The following is an 18,587-nucleotide window of genomic DNA, read 5'->3' on the forward strand; positions in this document are numbered from 1 at the left end:
TACACATAGAATTCATATGCTGCCCTTTCTCAAAAGGTGACGCCGGTATTTTGTTTTGGTGTTTTTCTCATAAAAGTAGAGCACCATTAGATTAAGACAAGGAAGTTACTGGGTGATTTTCTATGAAATTGAATCTGTTTGTGACTGATGAAGCCCTCCTAAGCATGTACAGAAAGTTCCAGGATGTCATAACAGAGGAATCTTGTTACACTTTGGGGTTTGTGTGGTTTTTTTTTTGTTTTGTTTTGTTTTCCCTCAGCAAGATCATTTGTGACCTTGGAAGCCTAACTCTCTTCCAAAACATTGCCTGCTTTTAGTGGCTTACTCATGTTTATTTCCTGTCACCTAAGGGCTCAGTTTTCCAATGAGGGGATCTTACTTTGCCACAGATTGCTGTAGAAAAAAAAAAATCTTGTTTATTTTTTATTACTGACAGTAGACTTTTCAAAGGCAAAACAGCTAATTGAAGTGAGAGGACAGATGTGAGGGCTGAAGGAGAGCTAAGGAGGTCTTGCTGCTTAAGGCAGATATCTTCGGATAAATGGTGAAATCCTCAGGATCATAGTGGGTGACTGCTATTTGCTAACCTGGGAGTAGCAGAAATAATAGTGGCAGTGAACCTCACCTGAGTCTGGGCTGACTGGCATAGACCATCATCTTAGACGTTTATTCACCCTGGGAAGTTCTTCAAGATGAATTTGTGTGTGTGTGTATGGATCTATACGTACATATGGGGGGTGCACGTGTAGAGAGAGTGAGGCAGCCGTTTGAAAACTTTAAAAACCTATTTTAGGATACGCTTTTAAATCTGCTTATTTAGTCATGGGATTATTTTTTCTGCAGTGATGGATGAAGCTGGTATATAAGTCACAGCATAGTAGGAAAGTCCTAAAATTTGTAGAGTTTTTGTAGGGCCCTAATCTTGTCTTCAGCTTTGAACAGAATGGCCCCAGCCTGTATGAATGAGACCTCATCAGCTGACCTTTATTTAAGAGGATTGCATTTCTGCACTACCAAAAACCAGCTGTGCCCTAGCCGTTTCAAAGAACAGTCATTTTATAAACCTCATAATGCATAGATCAACTATCTCCAAGCTTCTATCTGCTGTATGGATTGTGTATAAAAAGAAAAAATAGAAGTTGAATGCTGTCTTCTTAGTGCTTTGAGAAGGGTTTAATTTAATCTTCTCTACTAAAGAGAGAAGAATAATGGGGAATTTAGATAAAATGCCAAAGGAAGCTGAAAGTAGAGGCAGAAGGCCAAATGGGAAAATTTCTCGTGTGATACAGCCGGAATCTGTCCTGTATTTTAACATAATGCATGATTTATTGCCTTTACAGTTAGTTTTTGATATAGGCATATAACATCATTGACTTTAATATTCTACAGTAGGGTGGTGTGAATGGGATGTTTATTCAGTATACAAATACCAACAGCAGTTTGCACAGTCTATTTGGTGTATAATACTGTAGCAATAACGTGCAAATTCTGTTGCATGCATGGTAGTACAAAAAATTTAGAAGGCAATTCTTTCAACCTAAATGTTTGTCAAGAACTACACAAGTAGGAAGCATTGTGGCTCTGATGAAAAATATGGTATTCTTCTATTGTTTATCTTCAACCTGTGTGTCTGTGATGCATGACTAAAGTAGTTTTGTGTCCCTGGTGACTTTGTTATGTGATGGTTAATATTACGATTCTGTTGCTCTGTTCACACGTGATTTCTTTTTGAAGTGAAACAGCCCTATCAAAAGAATGTGTAACTTTTGTCGAAGATTCAGGCTAGTAGAACACACTTAAATGAAGACAACTGTAAGATATACAGCCCGTTATCTATTCACTCTTTGGGTACAAACCAGAAGGTTTTAATTTGTTGTAGTGTTTGGAGGATTATGAGATTTTTGTAATCTTGGAATAAAGGCTTAATCTAGGAAGTAAAGACTTTTGGTTCAAACAGCTTCCTAGCTGTTTCTTCTGACATTTACCATAGTGTGATTTAATGTTGCGTTGTAGTGATCCCTGCAAAATATTTCAACTTTTAGATCTGTTTACATCTGTACCTAGTGAGGGAAACCAGGCCTTTTGGAGTTACACAGTTACACTGAGTGGAAATTTCTTGGAGAAAGGGCAGGGGTGGAGATAATAAATCATTTGGTCTAATTTGTGCACTCCTTCATAACTGTAAATAAAATTCTATTGTAATTAAAACAGAATTCTGGAATGAGAGTTCTGCAATGAAAAGTATGTAGTGCAATGGATCTCACCGGGAGAGCTGGAGGGAGAGAGAACTGGAGAACAGGACCGTAAATGGCATATAGTAGTACTAAAACCGTTGCATTTTTATTCTAGCTGTTTAATTATGATTATGTGTGTGAAACTTTTACATACAGTCCAAGGAAAAGATCTAGGTAGCCTAGAAGAGAGTTTGCCAGAGCTGCTGTGATTAGTGTAAGTGGGATACTGCTATCGTACATTTTGGAAATACTCAGACTTCAGAATATTGTACTAAGAAAGATATGTTAATGATTTTTACCAGTGGTGGGAGCAGCCTTTTGAGGATACCGAAGAGCGCAAGCTTTTTCCATGATATCCTACTGTGTTAAATGTATAAAGCGTGGGAAGCTAGAGGAAATGTAACTGCTAAAATTTGATATTCAAGATTGAGGTACTATTCCTACACTGCTTATAAACTTTGTGGTTTGGGTTCTTGCAGTTTGTATGTGTATTCTTTTTAATCCCAAATCACCTCTATGCCTTGACTTTAAATTGCTGGAAAATATTTCCAAGAATCCATTTGTTTTGTTGAAATCTGAATGTAAACGTTTTGATCCAGTAATAATGTGTTTTCTTTGAAGTTACATCTACTGAAATCTTTTGTTTTACTTGAGACAAGCATATGAAATCACCGGGTAGAAGGAAACACTGCAATCAAGTGTCAGCTCCAGTCATAACAGTTTTCAAAAGAGTGCTTTCTTATATGGCACTGTATACCAAACCTGTACATTGAAAATGTAAGGTATTCTGTGCCTCTTCAAAATAGTTAGTTTCTCTCAAATTTAGTATTTTCAGTGAAATAAAAGTCTGTTCACAAGATGATGAATAACTTTGTGCTTGGGGGAGATGGTTAGGTGTCACATTTCCAGCTTCTTGTGATAAAAACTGTGTGGATCAGTTCCTCCGAATACATTATCAACCTGTTGACAAAGATGATTTTGTTGTCACATAATGTCACTGAATCTGGGCTAGCAGTAACATGAGCACATCCCGTCCCGTGCCGCAGCTAGAGGTGCTTTTATTGCAAAAACTTTGAAGTTTTTGTTACCATTCCCATGCGTTTTAAACCTTGAATAATGCTGTGTTTTTGTGTAGTGCTTAGCAAATATTTCACAGGGCCTTTTCTGATTGTAAAAACTGGAAATGTAAGGCATAAATTAAGCACTTGAGAAAGAGGGAAATGGCTGAATTTGCGTTCTTGTCATACTTTTTGCTGCCATTATGATCTAGGGTGCTTAGCCACAGTGTTAAAAAGTGAACAGAAAAGTCTGTTAACCATTGACCTCCCACCACCATCCACGAAAAAGCTGCTTGCATCCTGTTTTGATTCGCTTCCTCTCTTCGTGGTACAGAACGCTTTCTTCCCTTCGTTCTGTTTTTCGAGTGGATTAAAGTAATGAGATCTATAGAGTAAGAGCAGAACAAAATCTGGGGATTTTTGTGAATATGGTGTTTCTTTGATTAATTTTCATTCTTTAATGTAATTTCTTTTTTCAAGTATGACAACTGAAAACAAAGCTGTGAACTTATGCAACTGGGGCAGGGCAAATGTTTAGAGATGATAATCTAGTTATCTTTTAAGGAGATTAAAATGTCCCGTCATCTTAGTTTTGGGGAATTACAGTGTGTGGATAACTGCAGCATATGCAAGTCCAGAAATCATAAGACTTTCATGCTGGACTGAACACTGGAATTTTTGCAGTAATTACTGTTCTAACTTGTGTGCCATTGGACAGATATCTCTTCTGTCTCAATATTTTGTCAATACTGTTATCACTAGCACCCAAGATAATGAATCTGCTCTGTCTCCATGGGCAGTTTGTTGATACGAGGGCTTTAATAGATGTTATGCTGGAGGCTTACTGCTCTGTTTGCAAATGGCACAGATAACTCATCTGAGTACACTTTTTTCCTTTTTATAGTACTTCTTTAATTTCCTATACGTACAATTGATATCACTTAACTTTGCTGTAGACGGCGCAGAAAGTGGGTGTCCAGCAAGACTCTGCTGTGGTGTCTTCATGTATAACTCACAAAGTAAAGAAATATAATAAGACTTAAAGTTTGAGATAGCGTAAATTTCATTAGCAGTGTTACTCGACTGAGCATGTGGATCTCTTCTTCAGTACTACTAGCAGCCTGCTCTAGTTACAACAGGCCTCAAGGTCATCACCTTTCCTATTTTAAAAACAAAACCACCTACTCTTTTGCAGCTGCACTTGTGTAGTAGATGAGCTGTTATTCATAAAGGAGGAAGCCTCCAGCACCAATCCAATCTGCAATTAGAACATTTTTCTAGACATTTCCCTGGACTGTGACAGTTCAATATAGTTCTTTCCGTGTTAAACTGGTTATGGTCTGTTGTATTTGTATCATCATCATTGTCATCACTCAAGCCCTCTTATCTCTGGGCTTGTTTATTACAGTTTATTGTAGCAGCAGCTAAAGCTTTTGATCCTGGAAAAGCTTGTGCTGGTTTGGAACTCAGCAGTTACTTTTCTAGGCAACACAAACAACTGAGAGTTTATCACTCCACTGCTCAGCTTTGTACGTTGGCTCCTCAAGGAATTCAGTTTCAGGGTTTTCTCCTGATATTTTAGGTCTTCCAAGGTGATTACTCAGAAAATTGCTTTCATCTCTCTGGCCATGAGCACCCATGATAATTACGTTTTCTTGTAACATAATGTAATACATAACAGTGGTGGTGGGATTGCTAAAGCTGGTAAGATACAGAAGGAGGATATTAAAACTTGTTTTTCAGTGCAACTGGGAAAAAGTGGTGCTAGATAATTAGTTGAACGAGCAATTACAAAAAACCTAAGACCTTTAATAGTTTCCTGTGTATTAGAATTCTAATATTACAGCATCTGCTGTTCTAGCAACAGGATTCGGTGTAAGCAAGGGGAGGCTGGAAAGAGCCTAATCAGTTTCTGTTGCATTCAGACATAAAAATGCATCACATAAGATTAATCAATTGCTTGGGTCTTGGCTTGGTTTGGGGCTTTTGGGGTTTTTTTTTGTTTGGTTGGTTTTTTTGTTTTGTTGGGGCTTTTTTTCGTGGGGTTTTTTTTTTTTTTTTTGGGAAAAAAAAAAATCACACAGACGTTTAGGATCCATCTGTATTCATTCACACCTGCAGAGGTTTTAAAAATATTTTTCTCACAGAAAACATTTCATGAGTCTTTCCAGAAGTTGCAAAGGAGCCTTTTTTTGAGGTCTTTGAAGCCTTTTCCTCTGCAAATTTATTGCTCACTGAATGCAGGCGTAAGTGGGATCTTCCTGTTGCTCTGTACTGAGCAACATTTCTTTAATGTACGTATGACTGTTCCCTTGAATACCATTTCCAAAGCAGGATCTGAATAGAAAAATAAGTGCTTTTCTACATATTTTTAGAGTTTGCATGTTAACAGTGCTTTTATGCAAATGAATTGTTTGAGGCCCATATTCTGTGATGTTTCTGGTGAAAAACCGCTTCATATGAGGGACGTGTGGTTACAGGTAATATTGGAACTAGAGATTCATGAATGCATGAAGTTGAAAGTCGAAGACTAAAACATTAGCAGGTTGTGGTAAATTCACAATTATGCAGTTTTCAGTTCTGTTGAATTGATGGGACACGTTCTGATTTTAGTATACTGAAAACCAGTAGTTTATTAGCCTTTGCACTTGGCTTTTGGGAAAGATGAAACAAGGCTTTTGTTCTCAAACTGTGTTTGTCAAAAATCTCACTGATTGCCAAGTACTATACGTGAGACCAGCTCAGATAATGAACACAAAGGGAAAGAATTCTAAGCAAAAATAAAGTTTTAGTGATATCTGCTTTGGTCTTTTCACTCAGTTCATTTAGATAAACATAGATAGATATGTTATAGGCAGGCCTTTATTTTTTAAACAAACCGACAAACAGAACCTCTGGAGTTCTCTTCTCAGGATTAAGAGTTGTTTTTTTGATGAAAACAATTTATCCTCAGGAAAATGGAAGTGCTTACATGTTTAATCTGGCTTTGTCACCAACATTCCTCTTTGGCTTAAAATTGCTATTTCAATAGCAACAGTTTGAAATTACATGAATGACGTAAATTCAAGATGAAGATCTTAATTTGACTCATACTTTGTGCAAGGATAAAGATGGGAGGAGCTCTAGCATGCTTCATTCTTCAGGAATGTTTTTGGCCTTGGGGGTAATACCTAAATTTTAAGGTATCTCAGTAGTTGTTGCTTTTGTTAACTCTTTCCAAAAACATCTCCAGTAATTTATATTATGGTTATTTTAGCATTTGTGTATACTTTATCCCTAGTTGATCACTAGTCAGTGTAGTATTCATTTAGATTCAGTTGTGATTTGTGTTACTTAGAACCAGAATATTGCCTAAGCTATCGGCAGTCCAATTAATTCGGTCCTGTTTTTCCATGTTTAAACCAAACTTCTTTTAACCTGGTTGTAAAGAACAAAAAATTGTCATGAGTATTTTTCATGTCTTTCAATGACACTCATCCCCAGGCCTAACCGGCTACTGAAAAACCCATCAGTCCTGTTCTTTATTATGTTTTACGGTGTCAGTGCTCCAGAATTTGAGTCATCTTGTCAGTTGTGATTCTATAACAGATTAATAAAGGATGAGATTTGTAAACAAAAGTTCCATTTGAATGCTGTGGAACAAGAAGTTAGTATTTCTAAGTTCAGTTAGTCCCTTGATGACGTCAGCGTAGCTTTATTTCTACCATCCTCCCTTGCTTCTCCTTTCTCCCTCTCCTCAATCACTGTAATGCTGCACTTGTTAAGAAGAGACTGTCTATATCTGATTTCTTTACACTTGCAAAATTTTTTATATGTACTAACTTTCACAATATTTTGAAAACTGTAATGAAATTTGCCTTATCTTTGCAAGAAGATGGGCATCAAGTTTTCTTTCTTGCAACTGAATTTGAGGATTGGCAATCTTATATTGGTACTCTTCTGCAAACTATACTTGATAAGTCACAGTCTTCAGTATAAACAGTTTTGTATTTTGAAATAAATGTGATTGATATAATTTTTACTAACCCCTTTTGTCTTGTCACATCAGTTCTTCAGTTGTCGAAGTAGGAAATAGTGAAGCTATGGTGTTATTTTCCTTAGATAGATGGTGTCAGAAGCCTTTGATAAGTAATGATAAACTTTTCCCATTTTAAAATTCATTCTATAAAAGTATCTTGAATTCTCCTTAAGCTCCCACTCTGTTTTCTAAGCTATGTGGAAGTTGAAACAATATAAACAGTAGAAATTACATTTTTATTAATACTACAAGCAATGGAGGTTAAAATGCCTGTGATATTAGCAATATTGGCAAAATAGTTAAGATCCTGTTATAAGATTCCGGTTTTTTACAGCAAAGTTTAAAATTAGGAAGGTGGTTAAAAGCTTGCAATTTATTATTTAAATATCTGTCTTGGGGGATTGCATATGCAGATTTGTGTGCAGAGAAGTATGCAAATAAGCTATACCAGTTTCATGTGTAAATAAAATGATGATGTGAAACACTAGTTAAACTTAAAATATTATTAAAATTTTCTTCATATGAACAGAAGTCATTGAATTATTAGGAAGACTGCAGAGACAGAGCAACGCAGTTGGATTGTTTTGCTTGGTTCTTTGGAAGATTTTATCCCCCCCCAGGCCTTTAAGGGTGTTAAATTTTTGCAACAAAGCGCTATGTTTTCAGTATCCAAGCTATTTCTATGAAATAGATGTTTCTATCAAGCTTAAAGTAGGGCCAGCTGTTAGATACCTGGTTTTGAAGTCGTCCTGTTGTTTTGGCTTTGTCATACATTGATTTACACAAGATTTAATTTCTGAAAAAATAATATGCTTTTTAATTTTGCAGTTGGTTTAGGTTTTGCTGTAGTTCTCTAGGCTGGTTTTACTAGCATTTTGAAAGGTTCAGTACTTTAAATCACTCAGGCAATGACAGTATAGGTGCTACTAGTTAAAATGAGTCCTTACCGTCTCTTCTGCCCTAAATTGGATAGATTAATTGAAGTCTGTTTTTAAAGATGATTTTACGAGCTTACCATCCGCGTGTGTGTATCTTCCTCCTCATTTGAGATTGGATGTTGGGATTTTACTACGTTCATCTTTATTAACAGAACAGTCTTTGGTTGAATTGTCTTCTGTCTTGGGTGGTGGAGCTGAAAGCTGCTTTGTTTCATATGCAAGCCATTGCTAATACTTGTTGCAGAATCAAATGTTACTTTTTACTTGTACTACTTTTCCATGAGAGCATGCAAGTTACTGTCCTGGCCTTGGCTGGGAGGGAGCTAATTTTCTTCCCAGTAGCTGCTGTGTTTTGGGTTTATGATGGGATTTGGGATGTGAAGAAGCTGATAACACACTTTTATTATTCGTTCTTGCTAAGAGATTGAGGACTTTTCTTCAGTGTCCTAGGTCTCACTAATGTGCAAGAAGCTGGGAAGGGTACAGCCAGTACAGCTGACCCAAACTGGCCAAAGGAAATATTCCATACTATCAATGTCATGTGCAGTATATAAGGGGGGTTGGCTGGTGGGCAACTGTCTCTTTCTCAAGACCATTCCATGATTGCTACTTGAGACATGCTGTATTTGTCATCAGGCAGTGAGAAATTGTGCATAATTTGTTTTGTATGTTCTATTATCATTCTATTTTATTACTGTTGTTGTTAATGTATATTATTGTTATCTTTTTCTTTGCTGTCCTAGTAAACCGTCTTAATCTCAACCCACAAATTTTCCTTTCTTACCGATTCTCTCCCCCATCCCACCCGGGAGAGGTGAGCAAGTGCCTGTGTGGTACTTAATTGCTGGTTGGGGTTAAACCACAACAATTACCTAGTATTTTTTACATTTTGGGGTAAAGATCTTGTACTAATTTAAATATTATAAAAGAAAAAGATAGAAATTACATTTGCTAAATTAAAAAAAGCCACAAGATGATATCAAGTTATCAATTCTATCCATTGCTAACGTTTTTTAAAGGTCAAAATATTAGAGACTGTATGGCTCTCTACATAGAAACCAGCTGGGATAGTGAATGTGCAATGAAGTAGTTTGAGTTTTTTCTTTCTATTCTTTGTACCTTACAAAGCCACAATAAGAAACTTTTAATAGCTTTTTTTTTTTTTTGGTGCGGTGCCTCAGGCGAATAGGCTAAATTGGGTGTATGTGAAATGTGCCTCCAAAAAAGAGGCATTACATTCTGCCAATGTAATATGTTTTATTGTTTAAAACACGATGGTTCATTTCCTAAAACATAGCATGAGTTATGTTCTGACAACTTCTGATTCCAGTTGAGAAATGAGTGAAATGTGGATGTTAATGCTCATTTAGCCGTAAGAAAAGTACTAGGTATCTAAAATAAAGTTGTTGTTTTGTTTTGGGTTTTTTTTTTCCTAAAATATAGAAAAATACTAGTTGGGTTCTAGTATCAGGTGAATATTGGCAATTGGTAATTTTTGCGAATTAACACAAAGAAAGACAGATTTTTTTTTTAATTAAAAAGGTCAACAAATTCTGCAGAGTTCTTAAAAGCTGTTTAAAAAACCCCCAAAAATCAAAACAATACCCACTGTTGTGTAACTAAATACAATATAGATTGACCATAGTTTACTTTTTTTTTGTTAGATAATTTCTGATGTCTGCATAGATGGAATATCTCAGATTGGCTATTGCAAGAAATAGAGCTTTTATAAGTTGTTGAACTGTTGAGCTTCTTGCATTAAAATAGACGGCAGATGCAGTATATTGGAGGACAGACAAGTGTGGTAAGAATCTGTCCAAAACAATTTGCATCTTCGTAATATATTGTAACTTGCCTGTATAACATAGAAGCAGGGAAGGGAAAATGAATGCACACGTGAAAGAAAAACTGTGAAGTAAGCTGTATATAAGAAGCACAAATTTAAGGGACTTTAAGCCGTAGATGTAAAGCTTTGTGTTAGTGGAAACGTAGTTTCCACTTACAAAACTGGCCAGAGCACATAGCAGTGTCTGAATTCTTAGACAAACATGGAAATTGTATGAAGGAATGAGGGAAGAAAGCACACTAAAAGGTGAATTATCAGGGTTGGACTGTAAGTGGGAATCAGGATTTTTTTTTTTCTTTTTTTTTTTTTTTTCTGGTGTACTGACCTGTTTTCTATTCATGCACTGGTTTGCAAACCCAGTATTTTTATATGTATAGGCAAATAGCAGAAGGCATATGCTGAAATAAAAACAGCTATTGAGCAGACCTTTTGTAAAGGCCTAATATGATAGGAAACATGAGTACCAGAATGGAATGGATTCCACTGAGAAGTATATACAGTGATGCCTCTGTAAATGATGCAGTGAAATCCAGGAAAGTAGGAAGCTTTCGGTATCTGTTTTCTGATTTTATTCAATATCAGGTTGTTGCTTCTGAATGGCTAAATACTCATATATTTAATGTTAATCATAAGTAAACTATGTATAACCTTCTAGGCTATATTAGCACAACTAAGCAGTGTAGTATGGTTTTGATTAAAATACGATGTTAAGTGGTCGTCTTGAAGACGACTTCTATTTTTCAAATTACATGGTTTTGTTACTAAATTAGTTTCAACTTATGAATATTCATAATGTACTCCTTAACAGTCTCAAGCGGCTGATGCGTAAGAATTAGATGTCTCATCTTCGAGCAAAACCGTGAAGTGTTCAGAAACTTGGAGGAAATGAATGTTCTTTCAATAGCCAAACAGTGATTTCTGTTGCTTCTGATGCTTAGGGTGCAACTGCACAAACAAAAGCTCCTCTGACTGGAGCTGGAGTTAGCAGGGTGCTAGTTACTTAGAAGTAACTTTTACATTAAAAACCTCACATTCGAAGATGGGAAATATCTTGCTGTGCTGAGAAGTAGGCTACTTGTCTTTACACAGAGGTAGAGCATGCAAACAAGAAGTTGCCTCCAAGTAGCTCCGGACCATAACCAACCAGCAGTACTTACCTTGTGGAGTGGAATGAACCAGCTAGGAAGTTTACTTTGTCAACCTAATTTTCTTTTCCTCTGGGAGAAATTCTAGTGTACAGTTCTCTGTGGTTATACCTGCCTTGTAAACAGAGCTTGTATCATAAATCAGTGTGTTCTTATAGGAAAAACTTATACCTCTATTGGAATGCTTTTGAAAAGCATTAATTCTGTGTCTAAACTTAGCATCTTTTGTTTTTGGGACAGTGCGAAATGTTAGCAAAATGATCCTGCTAATGCCTTCCTTGTTGAAAACAGGTTTTCTTCTTCACTCAGTGTCTTGTCAACCATCACTGCTTTGTACTTTTGTTTTTTTCCTCATTTTAATAGTCTACTTCTCTACTTACAAACCATTTGAGAAATGTGGTGTTTAAGTATTGATCAGAGCTGCTTTTGCTACATTGTCCACAGTTTCTACATAATAGGAGGTGGTGATGAGGTCACTGATGATGATACTGAGAGAAGAGATGTAGATCAGTTACAAACAGTAGATGTTATACCTTCAGTAGGGGACAGTTAAGCTTCTGTGCTAAGGTGCCAGAATATCGGGAGTTGTGAGCTGAGGTTCACCCATGAAGTTATCACAGTCTAAGGCAGTGATTTACAGAACCAAAAGCTGTGACCTCCATCATTTATTGATGTGCAGAAATTGTTCTTAAAATAGACGGGTCATAGGCGTGGAGGTGGGTAGCCATCCTTTGTATCTACTCATTTAAATGGATTTTATTTCCTACAGTTAATAAGATGCTTTCATGTGTTTTTTTTACGTACTTGTTTTCGTTAGGGGTCAGGTTTTTTTGTTTGTTTGTTCCAGTTGCAACGTTCTCAAAGCTCTGCCTTTTTGCTCTAGACTTCTGCACTAAGTTTCCTATTAATCGCTGTAGAGAAGACAATTTAGAAGAAAGTATGAAAAAAATCCCAAATGGATAATTTGGCAGTTATTTTGTTGAGCTTGATTTTATATTTATTCTGGTGCTTTATGGATATTTTGATGAAGATAGAAATCACAAGCACAAGTCCTGTGGAAACCAAAGCAAGGCTGTGGCTATAACTGGGCTATAATTCTTTCCAAGATATTTCCAAAACCTCTAGAATCTCTGAAGCAGCTTCTGGTTCCCTCCCGCCATTGCAGCAGCCATGGGACCTGCAGGGTCTGTGTGAAACGTTGGAGGCACAGAGTAACCTGGAAGGGGAGGCAGAAAAGTTGCATTCCTGATTCTGTAGGAAAGGAAAGAGGAGTGGACGTATGGGACTGCAGACAGTAATAGTTCAGCATCCCAGCAAAATGAACTGGATTTAGAAACTTCAAACTTAGCATCGCAGGAAGTGATGTTTCTTTAGCTTGATGTTTTTTCTTTCCATTTCATGAAGTGCTGGGAATTTAAGGAAATGTCATGGGAGAATTCCTGCTGTTTCTTCAAAATGTGTAACTAGTGCACAACAGGAACAGTCTTTCCACACAGAAAACGACATTTTTCTATATAAACAGATGCAAAATGTTTTATTTCCACTTTCTTGGTTAAAAGAAAGATGAAGTTGTTTAAAATAACTGCTGTTTCTCAGTTGCAAGGCTTGTCTCAAAGGTAGTCAGCCTTTCCTGCTGTTTTTCCTTTGAGTGTGGTATTTTGATTTTTATCATTTTCTGAGTAATTATTGTGTAAGTACATTGGAAAAAAATACCTTTTCTCAGATGCTAAAACAGTAAGTCTTAAAATGACAGTGCCCTACATAGCTGTTGATATTTTAATAATCAGAAAAGAGTACAGCAAAATTGGGGATTAATCCATTTCTTGCAGTGCAGGGTTAAATCCTTCCACTGAAGATGAAGAGGGGCTTGGCAGCTGTAAAAGTTAAAGCTGCATGCTGTACCAAATGTGAGCTCCAGCCTGGTGTAACTAATCATGGGTGGCTTTGACTAGAGCTCAGGGAAGAGACTTCTTGAGTAAATTTGTGTTTTCTAAGGGCTTGTCAAGCGAACGTCTCTTCTATTTGTACTTTGCAGTTCCTGGGATAACACCAGAGTCTTAACTTTCATGGTAGAAACATAAAAGCAGTTTCTTTAAGCATTATTTCAGTCATGGAACTTGGGGCTGCTTCTGTGTAGTCCCCTGCTCATTAGTTTTTTTAAATTTGGAATTACAAAACAGTTATTTACACACAGACATACAAATGTGATCATGCCATATTGGAGTCGTTTCCAACAGGTTTTTCCCAGAGTGGGATCTCTGACCTGACTGAGTGTCTCACAGTTGTAGGATATGCTTCACATAGCGTTTAAGTAATTTTCAGATAAAATTCATGGTTACATGTTAAAAGGTTTTCTGTCAGCCTTGCAAATTGAAGTGACTGGAATATACAGCAGGTTTTTTTACAGTGTTAGTAATATATATTTTGTTCAGAGAGGTTTCACAGCAGTAACTGAGAACGGAATTTATTCTTGTAGGAATTCAGTGTTGCTTTGGAAGCAGATATGTGTGCCCTCACTGTTCTGCTATGTGGTGTGTTGACTCTGCGGAGTTAACAAGAATAAATAGTGGTGCAAGTCTTTTGTCTGTTACATTAAGGTAATTGGATAAGGCATGAGCAGAACTCATCATCACGAGAGTGCTATTTCTGGGCACTACAACTCTTCGAGGCAGGAATGCATCACAATTTCTTGGTCGTAGTTTTCCATCCAGAGCATAAGCAGATACTGTTTTGAAATTTCTGTAGCCAGTTCCTTACATTTACATTACAAACCCTTGGTGGAAGTGATCATAGGTAAAATGAAAAATACTATAAATAGAAAAGGTTTCTTTGAATATAGAAAAAAAAGTTTGATTGCTGTTTTGATGGTTAAAATGTAAACCTGTAAAAGCTTATGAGGTTTTTCTGTCTTCCCAAGTCTAAAACAGAATCTGTAAAGAGTTTTCAATATTTTCAGTATTTTTTCTTCTCTTTAAAGGAAACGTATTGGCCTCATTTTCGTGATATCCTCTGTAGCTCTGTGTTCATATAAAAAACCCATGTACCTGACAAGAAGGCCAAGTTGTTCATGTTTCCTCTTCTGTCTTTTAAAAGGAAGGTGCTTCTGCTCGAAAAACACAGACGCCGGCCACGCAGCCTGTACCACGACCGGGTAAGGTAGCCTACTGTCATGTGTACTTCTATTCCAAATAAGTGATGAATTTCAAAGAAATATTATTTAAAACTTTAGTTGGCTGAAAAATGAAGTGGGGATTGTTTATTTGTGGCCTTTCACTGTACGTGTGTTGGAAATAACACGCTACTTTCTGGTTAATATTATACCATGGGGCTTGTGTTGATTCTCTTCAGTGTGTTGCCCAGTTAGCCCACTGAAAGGATGTGCTAGTGAAATTAAAAAGTGACGAACTCCTTGGTTGTCAGCTTGGTAGTTCACAAATATCAGCTCAAATATATAATAAAAGGTGGTTAATACTCCAAGGAGAAACAACCTAAATAGAAAAGCTAGTCTAAAAAAGATATATTACTTTTGTTATTAATATATCAGAAATAAGTCTTTCTCTGAATGTGTTGTCATTACTCTTCACACTTCTTAGGACATAAGGTATTTGTAATGGGGCCAGCATCCTCAGCTGGCTTTTTAATTTTTTAGCTACAAAGTCAATTTTGTATGTCAGATTGAATCTCAAATTGAGATTCAAAGAATGGTATAGGTATTTTATTTTGTTTTAATGAAAAACCCTTAGAGTTTTTAAAAGCGTGAGAGTACAGACAGCATACAAGAGGATCAGTGTTTCCTAACAGCTGTGTGCATATCTGCATCTGGCTTACATACCGTGAGAACTTCTGGTTTGGTGGAAGAAAGTCTCAAGTGAAAGGTGTTATTTAAGAACGAGATGATGGTTATTGTTGTTATGAAGGTACTGGAAAGGGGGCACTTCGGGTTTTTTGGAAACAAAGCTACCTTTTAAAATGAATATACTGTTTCTAGAAGTACTGCTGGAGTACTGTATATTCTTGTTAGGACTACTAAATGCTTTCAAAACGTGCCTTCCTAATTCCTTGAGATTTATTAGCAGGATTTAATGCTAAGATTTAATACTGTAAAAATTATGCTTCCCCAAAAATCTATTCTAGTATTGAAAATTCTCAGCATACTTCAGTGCTGTTGTACACAGATTGTTTGGTTTGGTTATTCTGGTACTGGAAAGGTCATGCTGCCTGTCACACTTCTCTCGCTAGCCCTGGTAAGCATCATAATGCAAATGAAGTTGACAGACAGCAGTATGAAAAGGGTAGAAGAGGCAAGAACAGAAATCTGACTGAGTTGTCACAGGTCCCTACTGCTAGCTGTGACTTCACAGGCATTAACTGGCAGGAGTGTATTTTTTGTACGTTATATAGGTTATACTGATATCGCCCTTCTCTAAGGCCGATCGAATCTATTATCTTGCCTCTATATTGTACAGAATTGAAGAAAGAATAAAGGAGAGAGGTAGACTCTGAAGTATATACTGCTTCATTCAGGAAAAAAAAAACCCACAGCTGAGATGTGCTTTTAATTTAAGATTTTTTTTTTTCCCCTTTTTTTTTTTCTTTAGGCCAACTGACATTGCCTATGTAATTCAGGAATTTTATTTTTTACGTTAAGGAGATACCTAGATTTTTTAAAAAATAATTAAAGAATCATGGCATAGGTAAAGTTCATGTAGTTCAATATAGTGTTGCCAATTATATCTGTGCATTTGACAGTGTCAGGAAAAGATAATTAAGGATATGGTCTCAATATTTCAACAATGGCAGCTATGTGTTGTGAATATTTATACTGTTCTAGGAAGTTTCTGAAACAGTTGGTCATAAATAAACATGAGCAGGTTGGTACTATGAAATTGGAAGTCAATTAATGAAATTTGTCATGCATAGTAGCAGTTGAGACTTGAGTTACATTGCATCAATCTTTCTACTACTCACCATTTTCTGATTTTGTGAATTAGGATAAACATGTATGATGATAATTATCAAGCACAGCACACCTTTCCTTAAGTTAGGATTCCTAAAAACGAGCTAGAAGTTGTTTACTTGGAGGGAGCCAGGTTATTCAATAATAGCACCAAAGTGAAGAAACAGAAATGCTTTTCCAGCTTTGGACTGAAGTATCTCCCATACTGGGGAGGTCACAGTTTGGAAGACCGAAGTGGAAACATCTTAATGGGGGGATTGCGGGGGAATTCCTTGCTTTCTTTCTGTCCAGTATTGTTTGTTTGTGTGGTTTTGTTTGGTGGTTTGGGGGAGGGTTTGTTGGGTTTTTTGTTTGTTTGGGTTTTTTGTTATGTGGAGTTTTTTGGGGTTTGTTTTTTTTTTGTGAAATCTGTCAAATTTCACTGTTTCTGGCACCCAAAGAGCTCATGTAACTCAAACTGCAGTCCAAAATTAACTGGAGTGAGCCTGAAATTCAGATTTTCATTGTTGAAAGCTCTGTATGTGTTATGGATAGCTAAACCCTGCAAGTACCATGTACAATAGCTACTAGTGAGAAGGTGAGGGTCTGTAAAGATGAGTTTCTTGTGAAACTGTCTGCCTGTTGGTTCAGTACTATTGAACTTAAGATCTGCAAGCAGCTTTTTTCAAGACTGCTGGCAATTTTTGTCAATGCTATAGTCCCCCAACCTTTTGAGGAGGATGGAGGGGGATGACTAGTTTCAGTAAAATTGGGAGAGACTGACTCAGCTGTCCTAACAGCTGTTTCAGATGGTCAGAAGCTGTTTGTCTCCTGAATACTGAGACCCAAATTACAAATCCCTTCTGCAACTTTGTGTATAGCATCTGTGAAAATGATCTAATGACTATAGTGTGACTCTTCTATGTTCACTCCTGCAATTAAAAACATTGAAATGTTTGCTTAAAATGACGTTTGTATTTATACTGTTACTCACTCTGTCATATTTTCTTTTTTTTTTTTTCTTTTCCCCTCAGTTTCTCAAGCAAGACCACCTCCAAACCAGAAGAAAGGTGAGTCAATTTGGATTCCACAATACTTTTCATTTTTGTGTGAATTGTGCTCACTTTATATTTTGCTGGAACAACAAGCAACAATATAAACAAGCAGTGGAATGCAGACAGCATTCTCTTTTGCTAAATATGAGTCCTACCCATATTTAGAGACTCCTGATATAGGGGTGTGCTTTTCTGGTGAATGAAAACCTTCAGTTTAGAAAATATTTACTACAATTTTCCTTGAATATTTTTCCATTATTTTGAGCTGTTAAGGAAGGGTTTTGTTTTTACATACAGTTCCTTTAATGAAAAAAGGGGAAAAAATAACCAACAACCAAAACCACAACAAAAACAAACACCCAGGCAAATGTAACTTTATTATCTCTACAGGATCTCGAACTCCCATAATCATTATTCCAGCAGCCACAACCTCTTTAATAACGATGCTTAATGCAAAGGACCTTCTGCAAGACCTGAAGTAAGTAGCTGAATAGAACATACTCTATAAAAAACTGTTTTCAGATATAAAGGTATACTACTACCAAATTAGTAATTAAGGAAAAGGGAGTATTTACTGTCTCGTGGCAAGCTAGTTTTACAGACCAGAGTATAAAAGAAATCAATGCCTCTTTAATAGTAGGAAAAAAGCAAAAACTTGTTTTCAGAGTTTTTGCACAGTTGTGACCTGTGGGCTGAATGGGCAGATTGAGAAGAAAGTCTTACAGTATGATTTCTAATGTCTGTAGTGGTTTTATTTTATGTAACGTATATGCATACATGTGCAACCCATCAATGAACACTTGCAATGGAAGAAGAGAGAGAGAAGATGAGCAAGGGTAACGTGCTCATGGAGCTCAGAAAATATTTCAGGAAATGACTACAGTTATCGTAAAGGAGAACGCGACTGGAGGTGGCCTCTGTTTTAGATAAATGGCTGTATTAGCTGCACAGGTCAGCTGGTTGTGTAAATAAAGAATTTTTTTTAAAGTTCACATAGAACAAAAATAAGAATAAAGCATGTTGTTAAGTATTGATGCAAATTCTTGTAGGGAAATATTAATGAGTTGCTAAACTTTGTTTATTGCATCGCATGTGTGATTCTAAGATGTAATTCATTATGGCTGAATGCAGCTAACACTGCACATTACTTTCTTTATGGCAAGGTAAAATTCACTATTATGGTAAAAAAAAAAAACAAACAAAAAAAACCCTCATATCTTTCTGCTTGTCCAACAGATCATGGTATTTAGAGTTGCCTATTGGTTAACACGAGATAATTTTTCTGAAACAGGCATTCATTTTCAAAGAGGAATACACTGTTATAGATTGTCCACAATGGCATGTTAAAAAAATAGAA

General features: G+C 36.5%; 1 protein-coding gene across 1 annotated transcript in view; it reads left to right on the forward strand.

The window, feature by feature from the left end:
* CDC73 (cell division cycle 73) overlaps positions 1-18,587 on the forward strand; it is a 105,259-nt gene that overhangs the window by 72,717 nt on the left and 13,955 nt on the right. Inside the window, exons 11-13 of the mRNA XM_086753273.1 lie at positions 14,333-14,390; positions 17,210-17,245; positions 17,621-17,708. Of these exons, the coding sequence (XP_086609399.1) occupies positions 14,333-14,390; positions 17,210-17,245; positions 17,621-17,708 (182 nt within the window). The remainder of the gene's footprint in view (positions 1-14,332; positions 14,391-17,209; positions 17,246-17,620; positions 17,709-18,587) is intronic.

The sequence above is a fragment of the Chlamydotis macqueenii genome, chromosome 8 (assembly GCF_036417535.1).
Source record: "Chlamydotis macqueenii isolate bChlMac1 chromosome 8, bChlMac1.mat, whole genome shotgun sequence".
Taxonomy (NCBI): domain Eukaryota; kingdom Metazoa; phylum Chordata; class Aves; order Otidiformes; family Otididae; genus Chlamydotis; species Chlamydotis macqueenii.